Source organism: Oryza sativa, chromosome 2, assembly GCF_034140825.1.
Source record: "Oryza sativa Japonica Group chromosome 2, ASM3414082v1".
Classification (NCBI taxonomy): domain Eukaryota; kingdom Viridiplantae; phylum Streptophyta; class Magnoliopsida; order Poales; family Poaceae; genus Oryza; species Oryza sativa.
Window position 1 is genome coordinate 7074651 of NC_089036.1, and position 19913 is coordinate 7094563.

The 19913-nt window shown below is 45.7% G+C and overlaps 2 protein-coding genes across 2 annotated transcripts; one reads left to right on the forward strand and one right to left on the reverse strand.

The window, feature by feature from the left end:
• The first annotated feature begins 12710 nt into the window (after window positions 1–12710).
• On the forward strand, window positions 12711–14386 carry LOC4328778 (probable F-box protein At4g22030). The gene has a single exon (XM_015769161.2). It carries the CDS (start codon window positions 12834–12836, stop codon window positions 14139–14141), a length of 1308 nt encoding a protein of 435 aa, XP_015624647.1. The 5' UTR covers window positions 12711–12833; the 3' UTR covers window positions 14142–14386.
• A 1877-nt stretch (window positions 14387–16263) lies between these two features.
• LOC4328779 (peroxisomal membrane protein PMP22) lies at window positions 16264–19239 on the reverse strand. Its single transcript, XM_015768146.3, has 7 exons — window positions 18979–19239; window positions 18796–18894; window positions 17748–17849; window positions 17334–17409; window positions 16851–16921; window positions 16678–16763; window positions 16264–16584 (listed from the first exon to the last, which is right to left on the reverse strand). The coding sequence occupies exons 1-7, from the start codon at window positions 19108–19110 to the stop codon at window positions 16533–16535; spliced, it is 618 nt and encodes a 205-aa protein (XP_015623632.1). The 5' UTR covers window positions 19111–19239; the 3' UTR covers window positions 16264–16532.
• Window positions 19240–19913: the final 674 nt, after the last annotated feature.

Sequence of the window (19913 nt, forward strand, 5' to 3'; positions counted from 1 at the left end):
TGCTATCACATCCACCACCTAGTTCTAGATCTAGATCTAGATCTTGTCATATATACAGAGAGAATAAAATTTTAAATGTCTATTTATTCGGTGCAATCAAAAAATAGTTATAGTATTTTGTAATATGCCGATGATATGATTTTGTTAGATTTTCCTAATGTACTAATTTGGCATGTCTGTGTAAAAAAAATTGAAATAAACTTTGATTTTTTTATTACTTTACACTTAACCTTTAGTTAATTAGTTTTGAATAGCGATAAGTTTTTTCAGTAAACCCTACAAATTTGGTATTAATTGTGCAAATATTTTACGTGCATTTTTTTAGAGATATGGAAAGTCGGGAATGGATGTATCATTGGCCGAGGTTTTTGTCTCCATATAGAAACGAAGTGGCTAAATTTATTGGTATTGCCAAGGCACATGCTGAGAAGAACAATATGAGGAAGATAATTTGTCCATGTGCTGACTATAAGAATGAAATAGCCTGGGACTTTGACGATGCTTTTAAAGTGAAGGAGCACTTAGTAACTCGTGGATTTATGGACAAGTACGAAATATGGACACGTCATGGCGAAGAACAAGTGGACGGGCCTGAAAATGTAGTTCCGACACAAGTTGAAGACATGGTGCATGACGATGGTTCTGTTGAGGACAAAATCGACCTAGAGGAAATGTTACGTCATGCAGAACCCGAGGTGCTGATGGGGTCGGCTAGAGGGTTAAATAACTTTGAAGCTTTACATAAGGCAGCAAAGGAAGTTTTGTACGATGAGTCGAAGGGCTATGACAGTGAATTCACAACACTCTGGTCAGTTCTTGAACTTATGAGGTTAAAGGCGAGACATGGATGGTCTGATACCAGTTTCGACAGTCTGTTAGAACTTCTGCAGAAAATGCTACCGAGGCCTAACTCACTACCATCCAGCACATATCAAGCAAAGAAACTCATATGCCCCCTTTCACTTGGTATGGAAAAGATTCATGCGTGCATAAATCACTGCATACTGTACAGGAAAGAGTACGCTTCTTTAGATGAATGTCCAACATGTGGTGCAAGCCGGTACAAGTCGAATAGCAATACTGGCCTAGAACCCTCTGAAGCAACTGAGGGACGACAGAGAAAAATCCCACAGCTTGTGATGTAGTACCTTCCTGTCAAAGACCGCATTAAACGGATATACTCAAACCCGTGAGATGCGGAACTAATGCGCTGGCATGAAGAAGGGCGCAAGAAGGATGGGATGATTCGACACCCGGCAGATGCTCGTCAGTGGATAAACTTTGATGCTCAGTATAGAGAGTTTGCTAAAGACCCACGGAACATTAGATTTGCCCTGAGTACTGATGGAGTTAATCCTTTTGGAGACATGAGCAGTTCACATAGTACTTGGCCAGTGCTTCTCACCATGTATAATCTTCCTGCATGGCTTTTTTAAAAGCGAAAATACGTACTACTCTGTATCCTCATACAGGGAGGGACCCCGTCAGCCTGGTATTGATATAGACGTATTTCTTGAACCATTGTTAGAAGATATGGCTGATTTATGGAAAGAGAGATTGAAAGTGTGAAGCATCTAGGCCCCCGGTGTTAATTTTGGTAATTAATAACAAGCGCTAATTGTGGACTAACCATTGTCTTTGAGCTATACATTTTAAGTCAGGTCCACGTCATATGTGCGCATGGATGATTATCGATGGATTAAAATTGACGGCGCAAGGCAAAGAGAAAGAAGACGGTAAAACTAGTGCTTTAATTTAGAATTGATCGAGGTGTAGGGCGATCAAAATTGCTAGTTTATTTTCTAGTTTCGCCGTACTATTAAGAGGGGTAATGACCTAGCAAAGAGATGATTGAATTGCCACATTAGGTCATTGCATTTTCATTTGTGCTCTCTTTTTCATCACACACATTCACTTGCAAATTCACTGGGTTCGGCCTGACCGGCGTGCCCTGGCCAGTCTGACCGGCCCCAAGCGGGCGGTCTGACCGGCGCATAAGGCCGGTCTGACCGGCGGCACTTGCCTGGTCAGACTGGCCCCCTGGAGGCCAAGATGATGCTGCTCGGGATGGCCGATACAGAGCCGATGGAGCCGTAGTCGGTCAGACCGAGCCGATGGCGATCTGACCGAGCCGAGGCCGGTCTGACCGCGCACTCAACGCCGGTCTGACCGGCCAGGCCGATGGGGCCCTCTGACAGCACTTCAACGGCTAGTTTTCTAGCCGTTGCAGAGTAGCACGGTCTGACCGGCCACATACCTCCGGTCAGACCGGCAGAGCACAAAGTTGGGGGATTTCGCCCCCAACGGCTAGTTTTGGTGGGTGGGAGTATAAATACTCCCCCACCAGCAACAAGGGGACTCTCTTGGCACCCAATTCAATTGCATACATCCCTTGCACCTCTCTCACACCCACTTGAGCTTTGTGTTCATCCATCTAGTGTGTTAGAGGGTTGATTAGCCAAGAGTCAAGTGCATTGCTTCCATTTGTAGAGCTAGTGTGGCACTTGATAAATCATCTCCACGCCGGGTCATTGCTTGTTACTCTTGGAGGTTGCCGCCTCCTAGACGGCTTGTGGAGGAGTTGCCCGATGACCTCTCCGAGAAGATTGTGGAGGAGGCCCGGCGCCGGTTTGTGAGTAGTTTGGAGTTCACCACCTTCGGAGTGAAGGAAGAACTACCCTACTGATCGAGGCTTGGGTAGTCCTCTCCATGGGCCGGCTCCCGCCTTGTCCACCCCTTGACGAAGGGGGCGTGCGGTGGCTTCGTGGTTGAGCGGTGGAGTTGGGCTCGCCTCAACGAGGAGTAGGAAACCGGCGAGTTTCCGAACCTCGGTGAAAAATCTCTTGTCTCCTTGTCTCATTTGATTGTCGCATTTACATTTGTGCAAATTTACTTTTCTAGAAACAAACTAGAGATCATATCACCCTAGGATTGCTAAACATTGACATAGGAGTGAGATTTACTTTCCTAGAGATATAGTTGAGCCACAATCACCCTAGGTTTGCAAAACATAACTTAGTTGCTTAGTTAGAGTTGACACTCACCAAGCCTAGCAACTTAGGTTAGTTTTGATTAGGTGTCATTTAGTTTTAAATCGCCTATTCACCCCACCCCCCTCTAGTCGACATCTCGATCCTACAAAGTGTGGGACGAGTACTTAAGGGAATACTTCATAGTGAAGGCCATCATCTTCGTGACCATTAACAATTATCCAGCAATGTTTTCAGTTTCAGGTCAAATTAAAGGTAAAATAGGATGTGTGATCTGCTTGAATGGAACGTACTATAGGTATCTCCCAGGTTCCAACAAGCTTGTGTACATGCGGCACCGGCGGTTCCTACGCACAAATCACAAGTACCGCAAGATGAAGGCGGAGTTCGATGGTACTGAAGAGACTGATCCTGCACCAAAACCTACATCGGGAGAAAAGGTGTGTGCAATGACAGAGAAAATTGTTTGCGAGTTTGGAAAAATGACTAAGAAACCATCAAAGGGGACAAAGCGCAAGAAACCCGAGAAGAATACGAAGGGAGGGGATAGTAAGAAGCAAGATGACAGTTCGAAGCCAGATAATAAACTCCCTCCCCCATTCAAGAAGCATTCCATATTTTTTAAGTACCTCCCGTACTGGAAAGATCTGGAGGTTCGGTATGCCATAGACGTCATGCATCTAGAGAAGAATGTGTTTGACAACATAGTTGGAACATTGTTGGACATGCCGAAGAAGACTAAAGATGGTCTGCAATCAAGGATGGACCTAGTCGAGATGGGAATCAGGGAAGAGTTACACCCTTAAGAAGGAGAAAAGAATGGCAAAGTATATCTTCCACCAGCCTGTTTCACACTGACACCTGAGGAGAAGAAGTCATTTTGCAACTCACTCCGTGATGTCAGAGTGCCCATAGGTTTCTCATCAAACATCAGTCGACTAGTTTCAATGAAAGATTTGTCGGTATCTGGTTATAATTCACACGACTGCCATGTCTTGCTCACCGTGTTTCTTGCAATTGCAATAAGAGCCATAAAACCGGAGCATTTAAAGGTTGCTATCACAAGGTTGTGCTACTTTTTCAACGCAGTGTCACAGAAGGTCATTAGTCTCGAAGAGTTAGGAAATCTCCGTACATTCGCACATGAGACCCAGTGCCAACTTGAGATGTGTTTCCCTCTGTCATTTTTTGATATGATGGAGCGCCTCATTGTTCACATTGTGCCGCAGATGGTTGCGCTTGGCCCATTGTACCTCCATCAAATATGGTCATACGACCGTTACATGGCGGTTCTGAAGGGTTACGTCCGAAATCGTGCACATCCAGAGGGATCAATGGTTGAGGGTTATAGTACTGAAGAGGTTGTCGAGTGCTGTATCGATTACCTCAAAGATGGATATGCAATTGGAGTACCTGTGCCCCGACACGAGGGCAGATTGAGTGGCAGGGGAACGATAGGAAAGAAGAGATTCGTCACCCATGATCACAAATCATTCCAAGAAGCTTACTTCAGCGTGCTTCATCAGTTTGCTATCGTCGAGCCGTACATCGATCAACATATCGAACTAATACGAGCTAACAATAAGGGTCGCTCCACCGAGTGGATAATGAAAGAACACAAGCATCTCTTCATAGATTGGTTGCGAGACCTAGACTTACCTGAGGGAGAAACTACCGATGAAATAACTATGAAGCGGTTGGCTTGTGGTCCATCAACTACAGTAAATTCTTGGCAGGGATATGACATTAATGGATATTTGTTTAGCACAAGAGCCCGAGATAATAAGACCTGTACGCAAAACAGCGGTGTCCGTGTGGAGGCAATTGATGAAGCCAGGGAAAAACAATCATACTTCGGGTTTATTGAAGAAATATGGGAAATCGACTATGGGCACACAATGCTATTCCCCATATTTAAGTGTCAGTGGGTAAAATACCCGAACGGGGTCAATGTTGATAAGTTCGGCCCTACTGTTGTTGACCTTGCGAGTGTGGGTCACAAGGATGACCCTTGGGTACTCGCCAATCGCGTGGCACAAGTGTTTTATGTGAAAGACCCTTCAAATTTGAAGAAAGATATAGTGCTACCAGGGAAACAAAAGATATTGGGAGTGGATGGGGTTGAAGATGTCGAATATTACAACCAATACGATAGTATGCCACTTTATAGTCAGTTTGTACAGAAGATTAAGAATGTCGAGACATCTACTCAGAAGACCGTGAAGCCTTACATGCGCACGGATGGTGTGGGCAAAAATGTTAAAGGGTAATGATTGTTGAGTGGCATGTAAGCATCTAAGAAGTTAGTAGTTCTGTAATGGTCGTATGTAAGGTGATGTGTGATCAAATCGCAAATTGACGAACAATTGTACTCAACATTTTGCATATTAATTAATTCGTACTAATTTTTATGTGCAATTACCATTTGAAGTGTAAAAATTTAGTTAAAAAATTTAAAATTAGTAATATTTGAAAAGTGTAATTATTTTTATGTGCAATTACCAGTTTGTTAAAAAGATCTTCGCAGGCGAACGGCCCGCTTGCGAAGATAGTAAAAAAGATCTTCGCAGGCGGACCGCCCGCTTGTGAAGATAGTAAAAAAGATCTTCGCAGGCGGACCGCCCGCTTGCGAAGATGATATTCGCAGGCGGGTGTGACCCGCCTGCGAAGATCTTTGCCCTATATAAGGGCAAGCCCGCGGCGCCAAAATTTCTAAATCCAGGTGGGAACCCTAGAAATTTTGGCGCCGTTAGGCTGCCGAAAATTTTCACCGCCGCACGCCTCCGCCGTCCTCCGCCGCCGACCGCCTGCGACCTTCACTCTCCGACCGTCGTCCTCCGCCGCCGCCGACCATCGTCGTCCACGCGCTGCCACCGAGACCGTCGTCCTCCGCCGCCGCCGACCGTTGTCAAGCACTCTGCCGCCGCCGCCGCCGACCCCTCCACCGCGCACCCGCTCCACCGCCGCCGGCTCCTCCACCGCCACCGGCCCCTCCACCGCCACCGGCTCCTCCACCGCGCGCGCGGCCGCCGGTGGCCCCTCCACCGCCGCCGGCCCCTCCACCGCGCGCACGGCCGCCGCTGGCCCCTCCACCACCGTCGGCCACCCCTCCACCGGCGCCGGCCGTCGGCCCCTCCACCGCCGTCGGCCACCCCTCCGTGCAAAGGCGAACGGCTTCATCGGCCGATCGTCGTCCACGAGCGACGACGTCCTCGGCCGAACGACGTCTTCGGCCAGTCGTCGTCCACGGCCGAACCTCGTCGTCGGCCGTTCGTCGTCGACGGCCGAAGCCGGTCGTCGTCCACGACCGAAGCTCGTCGTCGGCCGTTCGTCGAACACGGACGTGCGTGCATGTGGGTGTTTCCTTTTATATGTGTGTGCATGTGGGTGTGAGGGGGTATATATGTGTGTGCATGTGGGTGTGAATGGGCATGAGGGGTGGGTGATATGTGAATGAGGGGTTATATGTTGATTGTGAATGTGAATTTGGGAATGTGGGTGATATGTGAATGAAATTGGGAGGGTATGTTCAATTTTGCAGGATATGTGAATTTAAATTTGTTCATACGACATATTGTTAATATACAGTTTATTTTTGTACTAATTAGTTTGTACTAATTTGAGTAATTTAAAATGTGGACGATAACTCTTTTTTTTATATTAGAGGTTTGAAACGATGGCCGATAGTACTAAAGGGACTGAAGAGAAGGGTTTAGGGGAGCAGGAGCAGTCCCTTGCTGTTGTGGTTGCTCCGGAACCAATGGTCCCACCGGAAGGTAGTTCCAACAGCGACGTAGGTGACGAAGACGAGGAGTACTCATCGCCAAGCGATCCTTGTCCAAGCCCAAGCCCGAAGAGAAGGAAAAAGGGCGACGGTGAAGAAGGCGACAAGGACTACATTCCCCCTAAAGAAGGGGTAAGTAAACTTAATATGTAAAATGTTCACCGTGATAACTATTAGCCCAAGCTAATTCGAAACTTCCATGCATACCTTCTCGTAGGAAACGGCGCCACGGCGATCAAAACGGCAGCCGAAGAAAAAAGTTTCGTCGAAAGACGACGACGTACCAGCTAACACAACCGGCACAAAGAAAAGCGAACGGTCAGCAAAGGCGAAGAAAAGGAAGGGCGAGAGAAGCGTGAATAGAAAGGATGAAGGGTTCCATGTTGTTACCCATGTTTAGCCTAAAGGAGAGCCGCTCGCCCCTAAGATGGCACGTGCGAAATTCAGTTCACAGTGTGGCATAATAGTAAGGGAAAATATCTCCATCACGGTCAAGGACTGGGATCATGTATCGGATGGGGATAAGGAAGTCCTATGGAAAGAGTTGAAGAAAATCTTCCAGTTCCCAGATGGATCAGATGCAGCAGTGAGAAATTGTGCACTGCAAACAATGGCCAAGTCTTGGCGTGGTTGGAAAACCACCTTGAACAAGAAATTTGTGAAGACGGGACGCACACCATTTTCGACGTATGCCAACATAACCCCCAATCAGTGGAACGACTTTCTGACCTTGAAGAACTGGCCGGAAGAAATTAAAAGGAGCCAAAAGTATGCAGAGTTGGCCAAGAAGAACAAATTTCCTCATCGCTTAGGCTCCGCGGGATACGCACCAAAGGTGGAGCAGTGAACAAAAGAGGAGGAGGAAATGAGGAAGAAGGGGCAACCGGTACCAATGGAGGAGTGGACACAGAGATCAAGGAACTGGGTAAGAGCTAGAACTCCGAAGATCACGGATGAAGGAAAAGTATCGTTTGAAAATCCGGAGCTGCAGAGCGTTGCTGATAAAATAGAAAATTTATCCAGTTCACAAAAGAAAGGATATTTCAAGCCTAAAAGGGAGAAAGATGTGCTAAGTACGGCGCTGGGTACTCTTGAGCATGGGGGAAGGGTTAGAGGTGTGTCGAGCAAGATGAGTTGGAAGGAAGGGTTCAAAAATGACCCCCACAAGAAGCGTGAAGCGTACAAGGATAAATTTAGAGACGAAGGGGCTGCGGAGTTTGAAAGGCAAATGATGGATTCTGCGTCAAGCACATGATTTTGCCTCGCCCCGAAACCAAAGAAACTGAGCCAGATTACCCCTTCGATGACCTCAAGGAGAATACACCCTGCAGATTACACGTTCCCATTGGACGCTCCGGTAAAACTCTTGAGGCCGCTACAGCCATTGCTATCCCTGGGAGAACATACAATGAACAGTTCATACCCGATGCGTATGCCAAGGTGCAGCCACAAGTGGTCCACGAAGGGTTTGAGTCCTACGACATTGACTACCCAACTGCAGATGGTGTATCTGTACTTGGGGATGCGGTCGATCTTGTAATTCTCTGGCACAAGAATGACATATCCTTTGGATTGGGCACCGACGCCACGCAAAAACCTGTGGTGCCTAAACCGGGGTTGGGAAAACCTCCGAGGCCTCATAAGATTAAGGTGACTGATAAGGCGGATGATCCAGAGATGCAAAAGGAAAATCCATTGCCGAAAGTGCAACCGGAGATTGCATTGCCGGAGGCAGCCATGGAGATTGCACCGCAGGAGACAGCCATGGAGATTCCAGTGCCGGATGTGCCCATGGAGATTACAGTGGCAGAACCAGAGGTGCAATTTGTGGCATCAGTCGGGTCAGACAAAGAAGAAGTACTAGGATTGGAATGGGACGGTACAGAGCCAGAAAATATTTGAAGACCTTTCTCCTGCGAAAGACCCCGAGGTGCCACGAGTGCTTAGGAGCCACGACTCGAAGTCCAAAGATGAGAACAAGGAGAAGTTCATGGTAACCGTCTTCAGAGGGGGTAAGGAACGTGCCAAGCTCAGAGATGACGACCCCCAGAAGGCTGCTGAACTAGCCGGGCCAACATACTTCGCAACCGATGATTGCCCGAAAAAGTACGAACACGGGAAAGCACTCTTACCGGAATGGGCACTGGAAGAAGCACCATGGGAGATGAGAAGGTTACATAACTTCTACATGGAGGCCAGCAAGAAAGGCTTGGGCAATATAACAGCTCGATCACCGGCAGATTGTTTCGACGAAGAAGGTTACGTATGGTTAGATTTCTCATATCTCCACGCCATATATTGTCGGGATAAGATGGACGTCAACTACGTCGGTGTTTGGTGCATGTGAGTATGAGTTTTAATTAATTATATGAAAATTATGTACAATACAAATCCATGTGATTGTTACTAACAAACTTCTTCTGTAGGATGCAGTACATGGATGCTAAGAAGAAAAAAGAACCCATCGGCTTCTTGGATCCAACTCGGATCTGCCAAACACAGCATATCGTGAGGCTAGCACCAGGGTCTGACCAGCTGAAGGGCAAGAATCCAAAAGAGATAGCTGAATACAAGAAGGGCTTGCACAAGGAGAAATTGATTAATGTCGCACAGTACATTGGACGAACCTTCTTGCACTTTCAAAATAAGAGAGTCGTCATGGCCGCTTATAATTTTAAGTAAGTCCGGTACATTTATCTTGTACACATATGTCTTACTTTAGCTGGTACTAACTAACTACACTGTTGTTAATATATAGCGATCATTATATCTGTTTACTCATCCACCCTAAAGACGGAACCGTGGTAGTCTTGGATCCTCTCAATTACAGTCACAGGCAATACAAAGAATTTCTAACAATCTTACAGTAGTAAGTGATTATAACTCTTGCATTTCTATATGAATGTATTATAAATAAATATCCTCCTTAATATGAAACGGTACGACATCCATACAGTGCATACCAATACTACAAGTTCAAGGGTAGAGAACAGACCCGAACAAGGGAGAAGCTGCTAGTACGTACCTATTGGCCGGTAATACCCCACTCACTTAATGTATTCCAATTGTTTCACTAATTGCAAATTGTAACTACTTTTTTACATGATATGTCCTGAAGTGTCACAAGCAACTGCGAGGAACGGTCCTTTGCGGGTATTATGCGTGCGAATTCCTTAGAGTTAATGGACGGTACAGGACTAACGCAGAGGATGTAAGTCTCTATACTATGTACTAGACAGCTCTTGATATTCATGATACTAATATATTGATTAATTTCAATGCATGCAGTTGCCAAGATTAGAATGTCGACCAAGCTTTGACGATACAGGTATCACAAATGTCCAGCGTGATCTGTGCCACTTCATCCACCATGAGTGCTGTCATGTCAAAGGAGATTTCTTTGACCCAGAGGGTGCCCTAGCGGCAAGTGACGATTTCAAGGATCTTCGGGAGTGGAACACTGCTATGCCATAATATAACTAGATGACGTTATTTGAAGTGACAATGTAAAAAAATATTGTAATATATATATTTTGGCAACACTTTTGAGTTATGCAATATATGTAGATTTCTCAGTACCAAATGCTTGATAATCTTCCAATATATGTACATAAAAATCTACCTGCAAGAATTTCTATTAAATAATTTAAAAGTAATTTACGGCCAAATTGTAATTAAATTTCAATATTTTCTACCTATCTTCGCAGGCGGAAGTTTTTTTTTTTTTTGCAAGCGGACGATTCCTATTTTCGCAGGCGGACCGGACTAGCCAACGTCCGCCTGCGAAAATAATCTTCGCAGGCGGACGGCCGCCCCGCCTGCGAAGATCGGCGATCTTCACAGTCGTTGGCTTATAGGCGGACGGCCGCCCCGCCAGCGAAGACCCTTTTCTGCCGCTTGCGATAATGCTTTTCCTAGTAGTGTGCACAGTTAGGAGATTCGTCTCACGGTTTCCAGGTGAATTATGAAATTAATTTTTTCATTCGTATCTGAAAATCCCTTTTAATATCTAGTCAAACATCCGATGTGATACCCAAACATTTTTATTTCGCGAACTAAACAGGCTCTGAGTAGTGTAGAACGCGTCCTATCTTATACTACTCCTATATGTTGCACATCTGGTATGCTGCACACGCATGTGCAGGCCAGCAACTGTCGGTTTGTAGCTTCACCGAGCCTTCATATATATCCTTCGATCTGACAATGCTTAACTAGCTTCGAGTTATGAATTATGCATTATATTTAATTAATCCTTCGATTCTCATCTCAAGATGGGGTACTGGTGTACGATCGAGTCGATCGATGCTGAATGGTAGTAAAACATGTTCCTATACATTTTTTTCGTGTCTAGTTCACGCTAAAATTAGAAGTTTGGTTAAAATTGAAACGATATGATGAAAAATTTGAAAGTTTATTTGTGTAAAAAAGTTTTAATGTAATAAAAAAGTTGAAAGTTTGAATAAAAAGTTTGGAACTCAAATATTTGAGGTTGCCTGCCAGTGCCAGCTGCGTAGCTAGCTACTGTCTGCTTCCATTGACTTCGGGCAGAAAAAGCAGTGGGACGAGATGCTTTTTTTTTCGCTCTCCAGTTTGATCATTTTTTTAGGCCTTGTTTAGACCGTGAAAAGAAAATTTTTGGATGTCACATCGAACATTTAACCGGATGTCGGAAAGGGTTTTTGGACACGAATAAAAAAACTAATTTCATAGCTCATCTGGAAACCGCGAGACGAATTTATTAAGCCTAATTAATCCATCATTAGTACATGTGGGTTACTGTAGCACTTATAACTAATGATAGACTAATTAGACCCAAAAGATTCGTCTCGCAATTTTCATGCGAACTGTACAGTTAGTTTTATTTTTTCATCTATATTTAATGCTCTATTCGATATGATGTTTCTTCCATCGTACTATTATCGATCTCGTTTGAAATATCAACCATCTTTTCGCAGTGTGCACACGCTTTGTACAATACTCACTTGGGTTATGTTTAGTTCACACCAAAATTGAAAGTTTGGTTGAAATTGGAACGATGAGACGGAAAAGTTAGAAGTTTGTGTGTGTAGGAAAGTTTTGATGTGATGGAAAAGTTGAAAGTTTGAAGAATTATTTTGGAACTAAACACGGCGTTGATCCTAAAATATATAGCAATGCGATATTAGATTATATATACTATCTTTCTAAATTCGTAGTATTAGATGATATCTAATTTGATATAGATTACTATAGAATGGATCAATTATATTTCAGCTGAAGTGTCAACAGCTTTATGCCAAATGCTCAATATATTAGCAATAATATGACGGCCTATGTATGCCTGAGTTTGGCTTGTTTGATAGTAATACTCAATTCGATCTTTGCCAACTACGGGCCACTATTAATTGAGAATTTAGAGTATTTATCATTAAATTTATGTGGCTTAACTTTTCTATCATTTAATTCATAAAGTTTGACTAAGTTTTTTAAAAAGAATAGTAACATTTTCACAAGCCAAATTTATTATAAAAATATATTCAATTATTCATTTGGTGAAACTAATATAGTATTATAAATATTACTATATTTTTCTAAAATATATTCAATTATTCATTTGGTGAAACTAATATAGTATTATAAATATTACTATATTTTTCTATAAATTTAGTTAAATTTAAAATAGATTAAGTTTGACTAAAGTCTAAACTTCTTACAAGCTGAAACAGGGAGTACCATTCTTAGCTTGCTCCGTCAAGTTGAAGTTGATCACAGTATCACACGCACACACTTGCCTGAAACGAAGCGAAGCGGTCTCGTCGTTGGGACGAGATCCCCCAATCTAACCACGGTTTCCCAGACTTGAAATTTGACCAAACCCAACCCCAACCCCAACCCCAACCCCGGTCAATCCAAACCCAACTATAAATACCACCACCTCGCTAGTCTCGCTTCCTCCCTCCACCATCACATTCCACATCCCCCTCACCCCTCACCTCACCTCCGGCGTCGACCTCGACCTCGACTCCACTAACCAACCTGACCCAAGCATCCAACTCCATCGCCTCTGTCTCCATCCATCCATGGCGGCCATCCAGGCTCACCAACGCCTCTTCTTGGCATCTACCTGCGCCGGCCAGCGGCTGCGGCCGAGGCCGAGCCGGATCGCCGCGCCCTGCCGCGCGGCGGTCAGCGGCGGCGTGCGCACGGCGCAGAGCCCGTCTTCGTCGTCGGGGAGCGGGAGCCCCAGTAGCATGAGTCTTAACCTTGACTGGATCGCTGCCGTCCCGGCGAAGGAGGATGTCAGCGGCGCGGCGGCGGTGGAGCTGGAGAAGCTCAGGGCGATCGCGGAGGCTGCGGCGGACAGGGCCGAGATGCACGACATCATCGGGAGGCAGCGGGACAACTGGAACCACCTGCTGCTCCACTCCAACAACTCCCTCCTCCTCGCGGCGTCCGTCATGGCCGCGCTCGCGCCCGCCGCGCCCACCGTCGTGGCGCTCAAGGCATCCGCGGGGGTCCTCCTGGCCTCCGCCGCCGTCACCATGGCCGCCGTCAACAAGATCCAGCCGTCGCAGCTCGCCGAGGAGCAGCGGAACGCCACAAGGCTGTGGAGGCAGCTGGAGCGCGACGTCCGCGCCACGCTCGCGCTCGCCGCGCCGGTGACCAGGGCCGACGTCCACGACGCCATGGACAGGGTCCTCGCGCTCGACGCCGCGTACCCGCTGCCCCTCCTCCCCGGCATGCTCGAGAAGTTCCCCAAGACCGTCGAGCCGACCCGGTGGTGGCCGAAGAAGAAGCAGCAGCAGCAGCAGCAGCAGCGCGCTGCGGTGAACAAGTCGAACAGCTTCGGCAGCAGCAGCCGCCGCCGCGGCGCACGCGGCAACGGCTGGACGCCGGAGCTGGAGGAGGAGATGCGCGGCATCCTCCGCGTCATCAAGGCCAAGGACGAGCACCAGTACATCACGGTCGGCAAGATGGTCCTCGGCCTCAACAAGGGCCTCGCCGTGGCGGGGCCAGCGCTCGCCGGCACGGCCGCGGTGGCCGCGGCCTTCATCGGCTCCGGCGAGGCCGGCGCGTGGGCGTCCGGCGCCGCCGTCCTCGGCGGCGCGCTGGCGGCGGCGGCGAACACCGTCGAGCACGGCGGGCAGCTGGGCATGGTGTTCGAGCTGCTCCGCAACTGCGCGGGGTTCTACCGGAAGATGCAGGAGGAGATCGAGGCGAACCTGGGCGAGGCCGACGTGGAGCGGAGGGAGGACGGCGAGGTGTTCGAGACGAAGGTGGCGCTGCAGCTCGGGCGGAGCACGTCGGAGCTGAAGCAGTTCAGGAGGATGGCCTCGCCGGCGGTCAAGGACGACGACGTCAAGGATTTTGCCGGAAAACTCTTCTAAAAAAAAACAAATTCTAATCACTCACTTATTAGTCAGCTACCTCGTTAGGCTCGAATTTTCCAATTTGCTCCCATAGGGAGTCGAACCCAGGACCTCAGGTGCTACTGAGGCTCTTATAACCATTAGGCTACAAGCCCTTTCACAGAGGCTCGAATTTGAGCGAGATGTGCATATAGATTAGGGATTCCATTGATTCTTTTGTAATGATTCGAATTGAAATTAGTGACAATTCTTTTGATTCTTCATTCGTTTGAATTCATATATTCCAAGTTTCACACACTGTCTCTCCAATGGTGGGTACAAAATGGCGTGGACGAGGAGACGAAAGTATCACCTTAGCAACGCGGCACACGGTGTAGCATTGGAAACGAGAGAAACATTTGGGTCATAAACTACTACTACCTCCTTGTTGGATGTGTTCTGGAATCGTCTTGAGATCGGTGATGATACATAAGAGCAGGTATAATAGCAGGCTATTAGCCAGCTATAAACATATTTTAATAAGATAAAAGATGAGAGAGAAGAGCAGCGAGATACATATCTGTAGCTAGCTGCAGCACGGACTCCAAGACGCACTATGTGTATGACAGGTGGGACCATATGCTAATAGTATAGTAAGCAACTATTGTATGAATTAGCTATTAGATTGGCTATAGATAAATTGGAGTTAGTAGTGGGCTATACTATTGAACTTGCTCTAAAAGCGGAGAAAATTTCTCCTTTTTTCAAGAAACACGGTACAAACATAGACAGCCTATCAACGAAAGATTTTTTTTCACCCATAAAAAAGTATAGACTTTATTTTATGAAAGAATTAACTTCTGGCCTCTGCATAATTGTGAATGCACACAATCGGTAAAAGCGGATAAAAAATAACCTGGTGTCCAATATGCACCTGTACAAAGCCACATTCATAGGCACCAGAATTTAAACCCGAATATATCCACAACTCCACTATCATAATCATGTTAATGCTCCTGCATTTCGAACTCTTGCCAAATGTGTGCAAATGGCCTAAAACAATTTTCAGAAATGTTTGGATCACACAAGTTTTCACATGGAAACAGTTCAGCTACAAAACATAACATTCACACATTGCATTTTGAGGCCTCAAAGAAACACGGAGAACGCACACATGCATGGTTCGTCGGCACGCAGAGATTTTCATCGGTTACCGCTGGAGCCATATGGTCGTCGGTCGCCTTCTTGTGGGCCATGATCTGGCACTGCAGACAACATGTGAATTTTATTTGTTCCTGAAAGACAACAACTAATTTCTGACCGACAATTTGACTGTCTGGGTTTTGCAGGTCTCAGATAGTCAGATGACACGTTTTCAGTCGATTTTTGGATTAACACTTGAATTAGGAATTTTAAGATTAAATTAGCCACAGATGATTAATAGTACTAAATTACTGACAGAAAAAATGATCTCCTTTTCAGATTAAAGATATCTGATTATCACGCCAGCTAATAGCTAAGGGACCCCAAAAAGAAAAAGATATCTTTTGTCAGCATGTCATTGGCAGGAGAACGTGATTGGTTCAGATTGTGGACGTGAAGAACTATCAACTACGTGCCCAATGATCAACTCGTTGGACCTGGAATTATTCAGAGACGGCAGGTCAATTCAAACAGGGGCACTACGGTGTTCAGCTTCAACACAGCGAAAACTGCAATTTTTTTTGACAGGAGAACGGTTTGAATCAATCGCAAAAACTCAATGGTAGAGCATAAGTTGTTGCTGAAATTCAGTGTAAAACTTTCAGCTCAATCGCAGCATTGACAGGATCAGTTTCATGTGCTTTTGACAAGAAAGGTAGGTTTGATTTCAGGCTCTGGTCTTTGCATGGTGAAAAAGACCCAGTAAGACTGGGAAAAAAAACAATAGACAAACTTGAAAGAATGGTTTTCTCCAGCGTGAAATTCTGAAGAACGGTCAAGCGTAGACCCATTCTAAGAGCATGAATTTAGTCCTTGAGAGGCATATTTTGCCGGATAACAGAATTCAGGTCAGAGCATTTGAAAACCACCTTTCAATTTGCAGGGAAGGAACAGCAGAATATACAATAGAAACAGTTGCATATTTCCAAGATATGATAAGGCAGATGGACAGGGTGGATTTCAAAGGCAGGCCAAGCTCATCCATAGATATCAAATCATACTTTGGGTTCATCATAAGTCATAACCGGTGTCAACAGAATACCTTTGTTAACAATCTCGCATTTGCTGACAAACAAACCCAACTAAACACCAGATAAATACTCGAAATCCCAAACCACTCGTAACAATTTGTTGCTAACTGCATATTGCGTAGCACTCAGCATCCTTGTTCTTTAGTCAGTAAGAATCAAGTTGGAGAGGTGCTGCAATTTTTTCCTACTAAATTCTCTACGACTGCTTCAAAGACATGGCCCTTGCACGAAGGTTAAGAAATATCCCCCTGAAAAAGAATAGGATGATCAGGTGAGGCTGAGAATTGGAATTCCATCCATCCAATAAGTTACCAAAGTGTTCAGGCCACTAGAAAAATTACCAGCAACATGCAACAAAGCTGTGGAAAATCACCCGGAACTGCAACGGCATGTACATATGATTTATCCAACCAACTATTGGCCAAAACTGCATGTTGATCAGATATATTAATGGGCCATGGAGGGAACATCACAGGCAAGCAGCAATGTTGATTATTGAAAGTAAATCACATACCATCCAAGCAGACAATTGCACCGAGGGATATTGTTTCTTAACCCTGGTCTTCACCTCCTTAAAAGGCCTCCCTACATCACAAGATGCACAAACAATAAGTAAACTATTCATTTGGTTAACAAGACATGGGCTAAAGGTTTTTGCACTCAACACTGCCATTACATTTAGATAGATATCCATCTGATCCAAGAAAAAATAACAATATTCATAGTAAATGTGCATTATTGTAAGTCAGTCCCTTTTAGGCCCTAGAGGACCTCCATTTTAAGTACTCTGGGTATTGTTGTTTATGCAGTACGTTCCAAACCTCACAATTAAAAAAAGAATGACTAGCAGAGAAGATTCCAGAAACCACCACATGCTAGGAAGACAATATATCAACTTCAGAATTATGATTGCCAGCTTGTCATAGCATAATACCACAGAAACACTTTCACTGGCATTAAGTCGCAAACTGTACTGACTTGATAATTAAATACTTACTCTCAACAACATATCCATAATAGAACAAGAAGAGCAGATTATTCCAGGGAGAAGAAGTGATCTGCTCCAGTAACACCTGAAAAGGTTATCATCTATTAAACATCTTAACAATAATATCAAGTACAGCCTGTCGACCAGAGCTAGCATGACTTCAATCATGGTTTCCTCCAGTGTTCTGGAAAAGGACCAAAAATAGCATAGTCTAAAAGTTTGTTGCTGGTAGATTGGAGTAGTTTGCAATAGAATTTAGAACATATTTTTGAAAAACGGAAGTCAAAACAACTAGATCAAGATGTGCTTCTTTAACATATAAGTTAGTTGAATTTGTAAAGTCTTGCACGAGAACTCTTATACATAGCCCACATGAAATGAAGCGAAAGATATTGCACAGGTTATCAGGAAATAATTTTATACCTTCTTGGCTATAGTTTTGGTATCCTTCTTCCCTTTGAAGATATAATCTAACACTTTATGGAGGAAATGGCCAAAAGGGCCACCATAAGCAAACCCAAAGAGCTACAGGAAAACATAGTACACTTGTCAGAACTTTTAGTACACAAAAACATGCATGAAAGCATCATAAATAACAGAAGAGAAAGTTATTGTAGGAATGGCAATGTGATTAAATTTTGCCAAGTTACCAACATCAGAGAACAGGTTAGATACAAACTTCCAAGTTAACATCAAAGAACAGGTTAGATATGAATAGATGTGAAGCACCATTTGTTGTCCACTGGACGAAATGTCAAGTGTCTCATGAAGAAAAGCAAGAAGTAGAAGTGAAAAACAAGGGTTCAAGCCTTGAATAGTTTTTTAATACTTTAATGGCCATGCAACTAGTCATAATTCAGCCTACAATGTGTAATCAAAATTGAAATCCAAGGATCCGTAACTCTATGGTAACTGAGACCAAAAGTAGTAGATAATGGCAAACTAAGAGCTTGCTTCAGCCTGAAAGTATCAAACATTCATAAATAGTTGGAATGCACAAATATACATTATTGTGGCAATTCAGCAACACATAAAATTTACTCTTTTATAATTGAAGTTTACAGGATACCTAAAAATCCTCAATGCTGTAAAGCACTAACAACTAATTTTTCTATTCATGGAAACTCAATGACGCAAGAACTGCAGCGCACCTAAGCAAACCTCACCAGATCAGAATGCCTGAAACTACTCGCTATACAACTCATCAGTGTAGAAGCGCAAGGCATCTTTCAACTGGATCCTCTACTCAAACAATAAACAAATCACATTGATATACTGCATTACTGCAAATCCTAAATCGAAATCCTCTACTCCTACATGAGAATTCTATACACAAAGGAGATCAGCACACGATCAGTCTCGCAGTCATAAAGGACTATACTAAAAAAAATCAAGAAAACGATCCACCTTTACCCAATCCCGCAACAACCCCGCAGGAAGGCAGGAAACTAGCACAAGCACAGGTCCGTACCATCTTGAGCAGGAGGCGGCGCTTCTCGATCCTCTGGTAGCCGGAGAGCTTCTGCGCCACGGAGTCGCTGACGCCGGCGAGGCACCCCGCCGTGATCATCTGCACGCAATCCCCCAAAAATTGAGCAAACAATCCCGCGCGCGCAGAAAACCAATCGAATCGAGGAGCGAAACAAGAACGCACCTTGGTCCGGAGAGGGTGGAGCTGGAGCTGGCGCAGGTACTGCCGCCACGCCCGCCGAGCCAGCGACCCCTCCTCCCCCTCTCCTCTTCCCCTAACCCCTCCTCTCCCTGCTGCTACTGCTGCTGCTGCCATGGCGGAATCCTTCAGGCCTACCTCACCCTGCTGCTTCGATCTACCCAATCAACTGCTCCTGCTGCTTTGTATGCTCCGCCGCTCGGTGGGAAGCGCGGCGAGATCTTTGTTTTTTTATTATTATTAATTAAATTCACAGCGTCAGGTTTGGGTTGGGGAAGAGGGGAGATCCGCGTGATGATTCCGTCGCGTCGCGGTGGTGCATCGCCGGCCGGACGTACGGCGGAGGGACTCGGCCGGCGGGGGTGGGCCGCATAGCCCATGGTAATGAGTGGGCTGGGCCTAATAAAGGAGGGCACTTGGGATTTTTTCTTAGGAAAAAGTTCACCCAAGGTCTCTCAACTTGTCATCGAGTTACAAAATCGTCCCCCGACCGCAAAACCAGATATATGACATCCTCAATATACAGAACCGTTCACTTTAAGTCCTTTGGCGGTTTTGACCTTAGTTTTGTCCGACGTAACGGCTGAGTCAATATGAGACCCACATGTCAGGGTGGCCACGTCAGCCTCCTCTTTCTTTCCCTCTTCTCTCCCTTCCTCATCTCTCTCTCTCTCTCACACACACTTCTCTGCGAGGCTGGCCGGCGGGGCGAGGCGGGAGAGGAGGAGGGTGTCGGCGGCCAGCAATAGGCGACACGGTGGCAGTGATGGCGGCGACGGGCGACACAGCGGCGGGGGGAGGAGCTGCGTGCGGGCGCTGGGCGTGAGTGGACATGTGCGCCCAGGCCCAGCTGCTCCACCTTGACGCCACGGCTCCACGGCTCGCTCGACCCTGCCACAGTGCGGTGCGCCGCTGCCGCG